Source organism: Periplaneta americana, chromosome 11 (assembly GCF_040183065.1).
Source record: "Periplaneta americana isolate PAMFEO1 chromosome 11, P.americana_PAMFEO1_priV1, whole genome shotgun sequence".
NCBI classification, from domain to species: domain Eukaryota; kingdom Metazoa; phylum Arthropoda; class Insecta; order Blattodea; family Blattidae; genus Periplaneta; species Periplaneta americana.
This window is the reverse complement of record NC_091127.1, coordinates 52,112,464-52,128,272: the sequence shown is the minus strand read 5'-3', so window position 1 is coordinate 52,128,272 and position 15,809 is coordinate 52,112,464. Positions and strand designations below refer to the sequence as shown.

At 32.3% G+C, this 15,809-nt stretch overlaps 1 protein-coding gene across 1 annotated transcript in view; it reads left to right on the top strand.

Annotated features, from left to right (window-relative positions):
• Positions 1-10,636: 10,636 nt before the first annotated feature.
• Positions 10,637-15,809, top strand: part of LOC138708978 (myrosinase 1-like) — a 42,861-nt gene continuing 37,688 nt past the window's right edge. The window contains exons 1-2 of the mRNA XM_069839402.1: positions 10,637-10,891; positions 12,952-13,085. Of these exons, the coding sequence (XP_069695503.1) occupies positions 10,717-10,891; positions 12,952-13,085 (309 nt within the window). The 5' untranslated portion in view covers positions 10,637-10,716. The remainder of the gene's footprint in view (positions 10,892-12,951; positions 13,086-15,809) is intronic.

The following is a 15,809-nucleotide window of genomic DNA, read 5'->3' as shown; positions in this document are numbered from 1 at the left end:
AACTTCATTCTCGATTGTTTCATAATAATAATCAATAAAATTTTATATTGACCTACGTATATATTGGCCAATTTTATCAAAATAATGCATATCAATATTTATGGCTTACTGTAGCTATATTTTATAATTACAATCAGGTTTTCGAGATGGAAAAATCGACAATTTAAAGTTATTTTTGCATACTTTAAAATCTTACATGTTTTGGTGCACAAAGGCCTTGCAAATACATATATCTATCTATCACATCTTTTAATTGAGCTTAATTTTACCATGTTCTCTGATCTTTTTTTAAGAATGTCAAAATACCTTTTGCTTACCTCCGATCTTACAGACAAAGAAGTCAACAGAAAAGGGTACGGTACATCTTAATTGCACATTTTTTAAATGAAACCCACATTTTTACTTTTTTCTTAATGTTGAAATTCATGTCTTCAGAGTCTATCTTTTACAGTACATACTAAGCCAGCTTAACACTGAAACAACGATAAAGAAAATTAAACTTGTAACATCCGTGAGTTATCTATCAATTGAGTATTCCATTCATATCCCAATTTCAGTGAGTTTTTAACAGCATATGATGGCGATCTCTCTTCGGCCATCATTATAAGTATTAAAAAAATAATTAATTAAAATTATCATACAGAGAACATCTTCCTTTATGGAATTGAAAGAATAACTGGAAGAAAATTCCATTCATACTGACAAAAATAGTTTTTCCTTCAAAAGGAAGAAAATGTGTGAGAATTATTTCGCGGCTACCCATTAACAAATGATAAGGTTGAAAATCTAGAAAAACTTCATTTTCGATTGTTTCAGAAAAAAGAGTGAATTAAATTTCATATAGACCTGTGTATATATTGGCCACCTTTATCAAAATAGTAGATATCAAAATTCATGGCTTTGCTATATTTTACATTTACAAATAGGTTCCCGTGATGGAAAAATCGACATTTTAAAGTTATTTTTGCACACTTTAACATTTTACATGTTTTGGTGCACGAAGGTCTTGCAAATACATATATCTATCTATCACATCTTTTAATTGAGTTTAATTTTAATATGTTCTCTGATCTTTTTTTAAGAATGTCAAAATATCTTTTGCTTACCTCCGATCTTACAGGCAAAGAAGTCAACAGAAAAGGGTACATATTGATTGCACATTTTTTAAATGAAACCCACATTTTTACTTTTTTTTAAATCTTGAAATTCATGTCTTCAGAGTCTATCTTTTACAGTACATACAAAGCCAGCTTAACACTGAAACAACGATAAAGAAATTAAACTTGTAACATCCGTGAGTTATCTATCAATTGAGTATTCCATTCATATCCCAATCTCAGTGAGTTTTTAACAGCACATGATGGCGATCTCTCTTCAGATATCATTATAAATATAAAAAAATAGTTTAATTAACATTACCATTAAGGGAACATCTTCCATCCTAGAATGGGAAGAATAACTGGAAGAATAGTCCATTCAAGGTGACATAAATAGTTTGTCCTCCAAAGAAGACGAGGAGCTGTGAGAATTATTTCGCGGCTACCGATTAAGAGATGTCATTGTTGAAACTCTAGAAAAACTTCATTCTCGATTGTTTCACAATAATAATCAATAAAATTTTATATTGACCTACGTATATATTGGCCAATTTCATCAAAATAATGCATATCAATATTTGTGGCTTAGCTATATTTTATAATTACAATCAGGTTCTCGAGATGGAAAAATCGACATTTTAAAGTTAGTTTTGCACACTTTAACATTTTACATGTTTTGGTGCACGAAGGTCTTGCAAATACATATATCTATCTATCACATCTTTTAATTGAGCTTAATTTTACCATATTCTCTGATCTTTTTTTAAGAATGTCAAAATACCTTTTGCTTACCTCCGATCTTACAGACAAAGAAGTCAACAGAAAAGGGTACGGTACATCTTAATTGCACATTTTTTAAATGAAACCCACATTTTTACTTTTTCCTTAATGTTGAAATTCATGTCTTCAGAGTCTATCTTTTACAGTACATACTAAGCCAGCTTAACACTGAAACAACGATAAAGAAAATTAAACTTGTAACATCCGTGAGTTATCTATCAATTGAGTATTCCATTCATATCCCAATTTCAGTGAGTTTTTAACAGCATATGATGGCGATCTCTCTTCGGCCATCATTATAAGTATTAAAAAATAATTAATTAAAATTATCATACAGAGAACATCTTCCTTTATGGAATTGAAAGAATAACTGGAAGAAAATTCCATTCATACTGACAAAAATAGTTTTTCCTTCAAAAGGAAGAAAATGTGTGAGAATTATTTCGCGGCTACCCATTAACAAATGATAAGGTTGAAAATCTAGAAAAACTTCATTTTCGATTGTTTCAGAAAAAAGAGTGAATTAAATTTCATATAGACCTGTGTATATATTGGCCACCTTTATCAAAATAGTAGATATCAAAATTCATGGCTTTGCTATATTTTACATTTACAAATAGGTTCCCGTGATGGAAAAATCGACATTTTAAAGTTATTTTTGCACACTTTAACATTTTACATGTTTTGGTGCACGAAGGTCTTGCAAATACATATATCTATCTATCACATCTTTTAATTGAGTTTAATTTTAATATGTTCTCTGATCTTTTTTTAAGAATGTCAAAATATCTTTTGCTTACCTCCGATCTTACAGGCAAAGAAGTCAACAGAAAAGGGTACATATTGATTGCACATTTTTTAAATGAAACCCACATTTTTACTTTTTTTTAAATCTTGAAATTCATGTCTTCAGAGTCTATCTTTTACAGTACATACAAAGCCAGCTTAACACTGAAACAACGATAAAGAAATTAAACTTGTAACATCCGTGTGGTATCTATCAAGTGAGTATTCCATTCATATCCCACTCTGTGTGAGTTTTTAACAGCATATGATGGCGATCTCTCGTCAGATATTATAAATGTAAATCCTAACTTTCAACCTTTTTGAGAGCAGACTTTGACAATCTTGTAGTATATCTAAAAATCTGGTGACGTTTTTCACAGCACGTAAAAAATTTTGTAGTTATGTATTTTGAAATTATTATATCGGTATTCGAAACTAAAACTTACATTTTATATGCTATCAATTTATTTGGATATTTAATTCAATAATTCATTCGAATATTACATGGACATAAAATATCATGAGCCTAAATTATTCAAGACATTTTAGGGGTCACAATCATGAGCCATAAGCTTCAAGTGGTCCATGGAATTAAGAAAACTCAGTAATGTGAAGGAGAAAGGGTTTATTGCTAATTATTAACAACGAAAACTGTTACAAAGAACGTGATAACGAGGTGTTACATAGACTATTACACTCGTACTACGTCATACTACTTTTGACCAATAAAACGGTACGAAAGGACGTATTTCATCCAATCATGGCCGCTTATCGCACAATTTTATCGCGTCCCTAGCATTTGTTTAATTTTATCGCGTCCCTAGCATTTGTTTCTTTGTTTGCCAAAATTTGAAACTGCGCTGGTCTGGACGTCAAAAAAAATGTATACATATATATATATATATGTATATATATATATATAAAATTACAAACCACTCCAGTCGATGCACAGCAGTTTCAAATATGACTCGCATTGGCATTCAGGAACAAGAATTAATAAAAATCACTGATCATGCCTATGCATCTTCTTAAATCCGATTTACAAATAAATGAAGAGCACCATTCGGAAATCCTGAATAAGTTGAATACACCATGTAGGCCTAAATCAACGAGTTCCACTTCTATTACGCACACGTCCAGTATAACATCAATTGAACCACGAACTACATTCAAATTTGAAAATTGTACATTCTATAATTACTCCTTTTAAAATTATTCATTCGGAAATTCTGAATAAATTGAATACACGATGTAGGCCTAAATCAACGAGTTCCACTTCTATTACGCACACGTCCAATATAACATCAATTGAACCACCAGCCACATTCAAATTTGAAAATTGTACATTCAATAATTATTCCTTTTAAAATTATTCATGTTTATTTTTTTATGTCATCTTCGTTAATTAAAACTTTTCTAACACTTGTGTATATTAGTTAGGTTATGTTATAGCTTCTGCTATATGATAATATGGATAGTCACGTATCAGAGATTGTTTAATATTAAGATTTATTGAAAATCATCTGTCAAGTGACGTTGATTACTGGGATTCGGGTAATTGAAGTGGAATGTTGCATTTTAATAAAAATGAAAATGAATCAACAAAGCCGTCTTGACTAGTAACATTTCCATCGTGTATATAGATCGAGAACTTCTCGACGAGAAGGCTCACTACTGCCATCTAGCATGCATCTAGCGTAATATTTGTAATGTTGAGATGGTACAATAATACATTTGAAAACAGTTGTATTTTCGTAAGTCAATTAATATTTTATTGTATTGGAGTACTTCGTTACTTCTAATCTTTATATACTTTCTTCTAATCGTGTAATAGTCAATTAAATCCCACTCGAGTTTTGATTTTCTCTAGATAAATCAAAACGTCTAGTGAGATTACTGTTGAAAATCTAACCGCATTCTTCGTACATCTGCCGTAAAAGAATCGACGTACAGAGATGATAATAATAATAATAATAATAATAATAATAATAATAATAATAATAGTTACAATAATAATAATAATAATAATAATAATAATAATAATAATAAAACGTTACATGTAAGTATCCCAAAAAGACAAAGCTCGTGTTCAGCAACAGTTCCGTTTTGATGAAATAACACGCGAATTGCACAAAATTTTGTACATAATCACAAAAATATCACTGTTGTTCCCAAACTGAAAATTAAAATTCTAATAAGAGAGTATTAAGAAATTTTTACCTAATTCGGATATATAAAAGGCTGTGTTCTTTATAAAATAAAATTCAAAATTATAATACCAGGATCAAATTCTTCAGAGGAACAGATAGAGAAAAACATACAAAAATCACAAAATGTACACTTTGTAGTCCAACATTTAAGCACCAGAATTTAATACTTGAAGTAAGCTACATAAAGATAAAAATAGTTAATAACAATGATTCTAGTAGTGTTTGAGATAGATTATTTCATAATTTCAGCGTGAAGAAAAGGTGATGTTAAGAGTGGTAATGGATTAATATTATTAGTGTAATAAGCAGCAAATCATATTGACATACTAACAAATATAACCTTGAGATAAATGACCAAATTACTTAGGGAAAAAATGAATGTGATACATAATATAAAGTATGAAATTCTTAATTTTACATTTGAAAATTTCATTACTACAAGTACCCAATTCAGGCTGAAGTTTTAGTTTCGAATTATAAAGATGTGGACCATAATTTATACTACATAGTAATTCATTATATGTTGAGACGTTAGGTTGAATCAAAATAAGAATTTTATTTCGTCTTGTATATAACCACATGGTAGCTACAAAATTCATCACATTTTCATTATAGAATTTTATTAAAGAGATTTTTAAATACTAAAAATTTTAAATTCTGAATTGATCAAGTTTCTTGAAAAAAATTGGGTGAATCACAAAATTAATCAGGAACACGCAAAACTTATTCCGGAGTTCTACGTGCGAATAAAAATTACAAGGAAGTGCTTATATTTCGAGGTCTTAAGAATTTATTTCACATTCAGAGAGGCAGATCACTAAGAATCAGATATTAACCCGCCTTCGCCTACGCATCCTTATCAAATGTAGCCGAACGATTATCCCGCGAAGCAATGAATATCATCTACATGCACAATTTGTGTGGAAAAAATGAGAAGGAGAAGTCTAAAAACAAATCTGCTGTTGCATATGTTGCTCATAGACAGAACGAACTATCAGATACAAAAATAATGTAATACAAAATAATGATAATAATTATTTTCTCACATTTATATACAGTACATACCAACAGTGTACAGCTTTAAGAGAAATACAACTCTCAAAGTTAAGTTTCTTGAGATCGTATCGGTAATTTGCTGGGTTGTGTTTGCTAGCGGTGGATGGTATAGATCTAAGCTTATTTTATATTAATTTTTATTTCAGTTTACTTGATTACTAGTCTACTTATGTTATTAATACTTAAATTGTAATATAGCGATAAATATACTCACTTCCATACGAAAGAGATGCACTTAATATTGACTAATTAAAATTGCTCCATTACATTTTGAAAATTGTTTCCATAGTAACATTAGAACAATGCATTTAGGTTACAATGATAGGCAGTGTTAATGCTGAGCTTTGTGTGTATTCCGCAACACTTACAACGCAATATTAACGTAACTTGAAAAAATATAGTTGCATTGCGAGTAGAAACAATCGCTGGCAATCTTCGTTTTAATTGGCGTGCTGCAAGAAATGCAAAGCAGTCCTGTAGCTTACACTTGCGGCTAAGCAGAGGAACACATTGTACAGAGTACGCATGCGCGACTCAACGCCTAAATATAGAGTAAGTATCTACATAACGCAAAATATTACCTAATTTATTATTCTAATTTCAGAAAGTATTAATATTAAATTGTTAATATAATAATAGATAGCCAATATTTTGCGGTATGGTGACAAAACATAGCCACTTAGATACCGAATAAGAAACGAATTATGACAAAATTTACTGAGAAGCAATAAAAATAAAGAAGTAATAACCAAGAAGATACATTTATGTTATGTATTATTTCATTCACCCATCCATCCACAGTGTTCTGTCCAAAGGTAGGTTTTCCACTACAAACCCAGCATTCTCCAACATTTCCGATTTTCTGTCTTCCTCGTAATCTCTGCATTTGGTTCATTTGTCTTACGGTCGTCTAACATCTGATATCTTCTTCTGTCACAAATTTTTCTCTCATTCATCATTCCTTCCAGACGTCCTGGAATTTCCTTAGCATACTCCCAAAAGACAGAGTTCTATGAACAAGAATCTGAGGACATATTAAGAGTCGTAGAAACGGTATTAGGAGGCAAATGTTTTCAAGTTAAAATGTATGTCAAGTTAATGCATGCGTTCGATTTATTTGCAACGTCCGTAGATCTGACCGTATCACACCTTCACTAAATATGCTGTCCTGGGTCCGTCTCAAAGAGCGAAGAACTATTCACTCTCTCACTTTACTCTTCAATATTCTTCAAACTTCTAACCCTAGCTACCTAGCTTCTCTTTGTCAACATTTGTCCTCATATCACGAAATAGATACTCGCTCACAACACCATATCACACTCTCCATTTCTAAACACAGAACATCCTTCTACTCTTCATCTTTCACCGTCTCTGCAGCTCATCTCTGGAACTCTCTACCACAACATGTCAGAGACTGTCGGACATTTTCTAGTTTCAAAAATAAATTAAAATTGCACTTTTTGAATTAGATTCCTTTCAGTTAAAAGCCCTTTTCTCTGCCATAGTTTCGTATAAATATAGGCTATATATTTCTTTTTCCTTCCTTTCTCCTTTTTGTTCTCGTTATCAGCCGATGAATTTATTATCATAGCCTTTTTATCGTGAATTTTATTTAATTTTCGTATTTATTTTCTTTTTTATTATTATTTTATTACATTCCATTTTGATATATTCTTCCTTACGTTTTTCCATATTAACCATTTGTACTAAATGAGTTGCTTTCACTATATTCCAATGTATTTTACTTTCTTTTTTATTTTCTACAAGAAGAATCCCAAGGAATGTTCTGAAATCACTTGGGGAAAAACTAAATTTATCCCTGCCTTTCTGCACCGTATACACCGCACTTTGGTTTACAATATCAAGTACAAAATTTTCATGGAAAAATAATTGAAAAATATCAATTGGCAATAAGTTCTTTTCATGTTGGGATTCGACTCACAATTTTCAATTTCCTCATTTACTTTTCTTTTCAGTTAACAGTAACTTGGTAAATCACTCTTTTTCCATTTTCTTACAATAGTCACTTTATCTCCTGACAGGCTCTAATATTTCACGTATTTCTGCGCCTTCTGGCATCTCTTCATTCTATGCCTGATTTTCTATTATTATATATTCTTCCATATACTGAGGACCACTTTCCCTTCAGCCCCCAGTTGATGACAATTTAGATTATTTATGTTTCCATCGAAGTCCTAGTCAGCACTGTCTTCATCGATATCACTTCTAGCTTCCGATGGAGATATGAAAACATCTATAAAATCTGCCTGAATTTTTCGTTCTCTTCCATTATTGTCATTACTTCATGTACACTCAGGTCCCTTGAATATAAACTATGGATCGAATAACTATTTTATGCGAAAAATCGAATTCCATATGTAAATATATATAATTATTTCACTAATCTCAGAAAGACACTTTTGAGACTCCATGTGCCCGGTGTTGCAAAAACGCAACACCAACATTCAGGCATACATTACAGAAGTAACGTTTCATGCAATGTCCAGCTACTTTTACAAGAAGTATCCTAAGAGTCTTTAGATTGTAATATATGCAAGAAAAGTTATAATAAAATTATAAAAATAAACAAAAATTACATTCCTTTATGACAGACTGCAGACATTTCAACACTTGTAATAATCACTTCTTTTTTCTCAAGTATTGCCCCATCAATGAATCAGTTACCAAATGTTTTCAATAAACCAGGTCTACCAACATCAGTATAATAGAAAATAAGTGCCATAAACTTAACAAATACTAAAAACCATATTTCACATACGTTTAATAGCAAAGAAGTAAAATGTTGCGAAAACGCATCACCGGGATAATATGGGTTAATACAAAGCGCTGCGCTGCACTCGCCGATGTTCTCGGTCTACTACGCAATCACACCAGTTCAGTGGCTGTGACGTCATAAGTATTTGAGCTGAGTCAGTAACTCAAGAACCATGCCTCGCATTGACATGCGGCAAATTGCATTCTACTTAGATTGAAAAACGTGTTTGATTAAAGCCAACTTAATTTTATCGCGAACTGCTCCTTTAAAAATCAGTAATGGATAAAATAATGTATAGCACACGAGAGTAAACAGGTTTTATGCGCTTGTGGAAACTATAGCCCGATGATAAAATCTATGTTTACTCTATTGTACTGTAAATTACTATTACTTACAACCCTTACCGCTGCTCACTATTACTTACAACCCTTACCGCTATCATGAATAGTGATAATAATCTAGTTCTCTAGCAACCAATCTGCGTGTTGTAGTTCCAAGTTATAAGGACTAACAAAAAACATGACCGTGCAAAAATAAAAACGAAAAGAAAAGGAAAAGCAAGCAGCGACGATAAGAAACTCAAAATTCTTTGCACTGCTAAATAATTAAATATACCATGTTTGATTTTTCCATATATCTTACTATATCTCAGTTACTTAGTTTACATAAAGCAATTTACGAGTATTATTAGCGGTAATCTCATAAATCAGAACAGAAATATAACTTAGAAATCTGTGATTTACGTGGCGAATCTACTACATTCTATGTCGTGTCACGCTGAAAAATGTCCATGTCCACTAATTTTGAATATTACAATACTTATAGTTAGGGTAACCAGATTCACGTCAATATCTATTTTATTACAAAATATTTACAGTACAGATTTAGGCTTATATCATACTTAAAAGTATGTTAATATAGGCTATATTTTATTACAAAATAATTATGATAAAACTTAATAATAATAATAATAATAATAATAATAATAATAATAATAATAATAACAATAATAATAATTTTACAGTTAAAATATGAAAGTCAAGGAAATTATAATAATCTTGTCAATTTTAATAGTTTTAGTATTAAATTTAAAAAGTTATGTATGGATTTTCCATGTATTGTGGGTCCCTATCACCACGGCATGGCGAGTCCTCAGGTTGCGGATATAAGAGACGGCCTCCAGATATGGAGGGTAGCTGCGAATATATTGAATAAACAGTCGTGGACAGCCGATAAGGGGTGGTCCTCCAGCTTGGGGGTTGGGCGAAGGGTTAACAACCCATCACCGTAAAAAACAGCTTGTTACGAATCCCTACAATAAGCCTCGGAATAGGACTGGGGACCAATGGCGGGCTTATGTGAGGGCGGCAATGAACCTTCGGATTCCTTAAAAGCCATTTGTAAGTAAGTAAGTATGTATGGATTTTATAAAAATTGAAAAACTGTAAATTTAAATTTATATATTCTTATTGCTTAGTAGACATAAGACAAATTGTATTGTATACCTCTTAATTTAAATTCAGGAATCCGCTCTTGAGCACGAGTTCTACTCTTTCAGGGGCGAGCTAAAGTTTTTCTGTTTACATTATATTTTATGTTACAATTATTAGAAAAATTATTAGTAAGATAAAAATAAATAAATTATTTAGCTCCGGGGATCGAAGCCGAGCCACAGAATGATAAGTCCAAGCTAATTTTATAACTGTCAAGCTTTTTTCTCAATAATTGTGTTGTGTAGCACTCATACACTACTCATTTTCACGAGACAGTTACTAGTACTATGTGCGTAATTTCGAATAAGATAAAGAAAAGATAACATCAGAAAGCACTTCTGTAAGTGATTGCGTATATTAGATAACTGAAATGCGTAATTAAAACTCAGTGTCATATGATGAACCCCTACACTTTAAATTCTTAATAAATAGCCATTTGATATTCAGTTATAGGCCACAAGGTGTTTCAACATAAACATTATTTATCGTTTCAGACGATTACATACACCGAAGGAAACATGAAGATTTCTTGGTGTCTTTTCGTTAGTTTATTGACGACTACATTTGGATCTAGGCTTGACACTATAAGTCACACATCAGAGAATGCTATCGTGAACTATACTTTCCCCGATGGATTCTTACTTGGTTCCAGTACCGCTGCTTACCAGATTGAAGGAGGCTGGAATGAGGACGGTAAGTTACAAATTGCTAATTTTTAAACAGTTCAGCAGCGAACTGGAGATATATTTCCATTCATTAAAACTGGTATGTGTATTCTTTCTTGTTTCTTCCTGTTTGTCTCAAAACCCCTCTCACAACATGATAATGAAGCACTGACGGTTCATAGTAGGCCAACTTCTTTATGAGAAGTCTAACAGTGAACTGTGTTGGCTATTACATGACTGATCAGAAGGATTTTACATTACTTAAAGTTGTTTATTTAGTGACACTTCAAGATGAAACACTGCAAACATTCAGCATTAACTTTTTGTTAAAATCATTAGTAATAACTGTAAACAGACGTTAATTAAATAAACTATATCTATTTAATAAATATATTTGTGTATTCGAAGTCTACATCAAGCTAGTAGATTCTTCATATGTGTTTCTTAGAATTCTGGAATTTTTCCCTCTGTTGTATCATAAGTACTAACGAGAAATTGTAGAGAAATCACAGCATGGCAACCTGACCCTCAGCCAAGTCACTCGTAAGCTCCGATTACGCAGAGAGTATGTTATTGGTGGTACCAAGGCGGTATACGTAGGCCTACAGTATATATAATTCAATGTAAAATATTACTAGATTTAAGGGGTTAAAAAATAATTTACTCAACCAAATTAAGAGAGTAGTTGCTAAATCACTCTGCCTTTTTGGTCCAAACATTTGCCGCAACTGTTTAAGAAGTAACGGATCACTCTTAACTGCTTAATATGTGACGTATCATTCGTTACAGTTTTCGTTGACAAATGCAGGCGATGTTTTCTCGGATGCGATTTTTAATTTCTTTCAGAATATGCGGTATATTTTGTACAATTTATCTGCAAGTCCACGGACTGTTTTACTCCCTACGACATTATTACCTGAGAAAATTTTCTGAAATCGTCGAACTACAGGCGTACGACCCGAATTTTTAACATATAATATTTTACATCGCTGTGAAATAACGGTTAGCGGGCCCGGGCTCAAATCCTGGTTCGGGAAAGTTACCTGGATGAAGTTTTTCCGGGGTTTTCCCGCAACCAATTGAAGCAGAATTGCGGGTAACTTTCGGCGTTGGACCTCGGACTCATTTCGCCATCATAATTACACTTTCCCTCTTTCATCATCTCCGTTTCTTTCCTAGGTTTCGGGCTTGCTCCGATGTAGAATCGACTACGTCTGTCGCTGGACTTGGACCCCGTTGATATGTGCTCATCATTGTTGGTGGTAGTGCTACGCGTCGTGGGCTCTCCATCGGACTCTTCGTAACTCGTGGGACAGGGGTTGAGGGACCGAGGTGAGGCCTACGCAGATTAGTAAAGGGATCATGTAGGCTGTAGGGGAGTTCGGAGGCGCGCAGCGGGATCTGCGCTTGGGAGGTCTTAGGGCATACATATCATTCCATCCCGGATAGTACAATGGGCCCATTCGAACGGCCTGCGTGCGAGGACAGTCCCAGTCCATGTCCTCCCATAAAGGGGTAATAATAGAAAGTGTGAACCATTTTATGCTAAAATTTAATAACGATCACACCAATATAACTGACAACTTGTAATCACAAAAAATCAACGCGACTCACGTGAACTGATTTTGTGAGCCAGAAACACCTCATCAGCAATAACAAGCCTCCGAGTGATTGTAGTATTGCGATTTTTCTCCAATATAATCATCCAGCGTATTAAAAGAATTACAGGAAATCACTTTCCGCAGCACACATTTATTCCACAGGCTCTTTTTTCCCTTTTAATCCTTCTTAACTTCATTTTTTTTACTTGCCAAGTATTTGGTTCTTCGCGCTGGTATCTGCTTGTGCAATGAAAATTAAGCGAAAGTCATGCGAATAACCTTGTTGCTTTGCATAAAGGGTGATTCAGGCCAAGATACTTACATCGAAGAAGAATTTAACTGTCGTAAAAATTCAAAAATAGTTTTTCAGTTTTGCAAAATGTTGTTCGTATTTCACTATGGATATTCATATTTCTATACTGAGCTAATAGATTAGACGTCTGAGATTATTTATTTACTCTGTATTTAAGAATTCTCTAAATTTCAGGTAAAGGCGTTAGTATTTGGGACACATTGGTACACACGCATCCAGAGTACATTAACAACCAGTCCAATGGAGACGTGGCATGTGACTCGTACCATAAATATAAACAGGACGTACAACTCCTTAAAGAAATGCAGGTAAGTGCCTTGCGGGACTATGAGATAAACAATGAGTCAGTGACATATAGATATAGCACAGTCTAGCATATACAGTCACGAAGCTCAATATGTAATAAATATGCATCCACAGATAGTTTCTAACCATTAGGATCGCTACTATCGCCTCATTACAGACAATGCGAAACAGTACCTGCACAGTCTATTGTCCCTAGCAACCTCAACAACTCAAGCTTCGTGACTGTATATACTAGACTGTAACTATAGTCAAACTATCTGATTCATGAAAAAGTAAACCTTGAGGCTGTTATCTATCTATACAACATGTTGTTGCTATGACGATCGTTTATGCGTTATCTATACTAACTAGTGGCTTGTGCAGCAAATACTGCTGCACTAAGTTCGATAGACGTTCAAATAAATTTTTTTTCAGATTTATTTTCAATGAAGAATACTTGTCTTTTTGATAGTTATTTGCTTCCATAATAATGAAACATACTCCCTCTGAATGGATTTTTTTAGGCCAAATACTTTTTCTTGAACCTATCCAACTTCAGTTTTTGAGTTTCAACGCGAAAACGCAAGTATCAATGTCAGGACGATAGCAGTAGCTATTTCAGGTCATTGTGGATTGTAGGCAAAAGTTAAAAAAAATGTCAGGTTTGCTAAGCTTTCGAACAATAGAATTTTCGTATAGCTGCTGCATGTAGAACTTGAAATGTAGAGCGTAAAATCATTTTATCCTACTAAGAGATCTTGCTCCAATGATCTGGAGATTACAACATTTTCTAGGCCTCTTATTTTATCAGTAAGTAATGCCTTTTTATCTTTCCTTAGGAACTGTAATTTTTGCGCTCTCTCGAGCCAATACTGAAGACAATGACACATATCAATATCTACACTACACCGCCATTAAGTATATGAAAAAGACCCAACCCCACTGGGTTAATAACTATAAAAATATTTGATTTTTAATAACAATATTGTTATCTTACTTAAGTTTTGTAGTTATATATAGCAGCCACTCAGTAAATGATAGAAATGAAGATCTAAATTAAGATATTCTCTACATTTACTTACATAACCACAAAACGTTTCACTTTCATGTCATCAATATAGCATCAATATTATGTACAATTAATGAAAAAATAGATGCATCATGATATTAACTATAACAATATTTAAGTTCTAATGGTAATAATGTCATCAAACCACCTCAAGTTTCGTAGATATTAATATCCAATACACAGCTGTACTCAGAACATTATACATTGCAGAATCAGTTTTTAGTAACAAATTGAATTGAGCTCTAAATATGTCGGCAATCTGCAGGTCATGGCCTTCGTGTAATAGCCTATTGTTTATTGTAGTGTGTGTTTTGTTCTGAAATTCAATCAAGTCGGCGTGATTGAATAAAATTAGTTCTCAAAACTGACAACAGATAGATTTTGGAAAATAGGAAAATTAAGTAGGAAAATTGACATTTCATTAAAAAATACTACTTTTCCGAAAAACTTTAGGTTCCAAGCTTCAAAATGAGGGGCCATTTATTAAAATCCGTTCAGCTGTTTTCCCGTAATTTCCATTACCATTTCAAATTATATATATATATATATATGTATATATATATATATATATATATAGATATATAGATAATAAATCTGTAGGCGAAATTTTTCCGGTAATTTTCGATTTTCCAAAAATTATTGGTCCTAACATATATAATTAACCACCCTGAAACCGAAAATCGCTTTTTTTTAATTTTTGTTTGTATGTCTGTCTGTCTGTCTGTCTGTCTGTATGTTTGTTACCTTTTCACGCGATAATGGCTGAACAGATTTCGATGCAAATTGGAATATAAATTAAGTTCGTTCTAACTTAGATTTTAGGCTATATGGCATTGAAAATACATTATTTAAAAGGGGGGTTATAAGTTGGCCTGAATTAAATAAATCGAAATATCTCGCTTATTATTGATTTTTGTGAAAAATGTTACATAACAAAAGTTTCTTTAAAAATAATTTTCGATAAGTTTTATTCTTGAAAAATTTAATAGGACTGATATTTAATGAGATAAATGAGTTTTAAAATTAAAATAACTGCCATCTAAGGCCGTGTAATGAATTAAAAATCATATGACTTCGTCTATACGGGGCCTTGGACAGCAACAATCGAAAGCTGTGAAAGATAGCCTACAGAGAATGTTTCTGTGTTTGTATGAAGTAATATCGGAAGCTAAATTAACCGATTTGTATAATTAATTATTATTTCACCATTGGAAAGTGTAATTTCTCTAGATGGACATAATGCTATAATGTTATTACAGTAACTTCTGATATAATATAATATAATATAATATAATATAATATAATATAATATTATATTATATTATATTGTATAATATAATTTAAGTTATTTGAAGGATTCAGAACCATAGTGGGCCAAGCGCCATTTACTGAATACGTAGAAAACAAGGGTTAAAATTAAGTTATTACCATAATTCAATGGAAACCTATAATAAGTAAAATAAAATATACACATTAAATCTAAATGATGTCAATCTTCATTAAACTATGGTTGCGTGTAATAAAAATTAATAAACGTGTTAAAGGAATTGTCATTGCACCAAATGAGTGTCTCTGGACCAAAATGATCGCATTTTAATTACACTAGTCTGCGATGAAATTCCTGCCTCCAAAGTTTTAATGTTTTTAGGGTATTTTTAGCATGCTGAAATCAAATTCA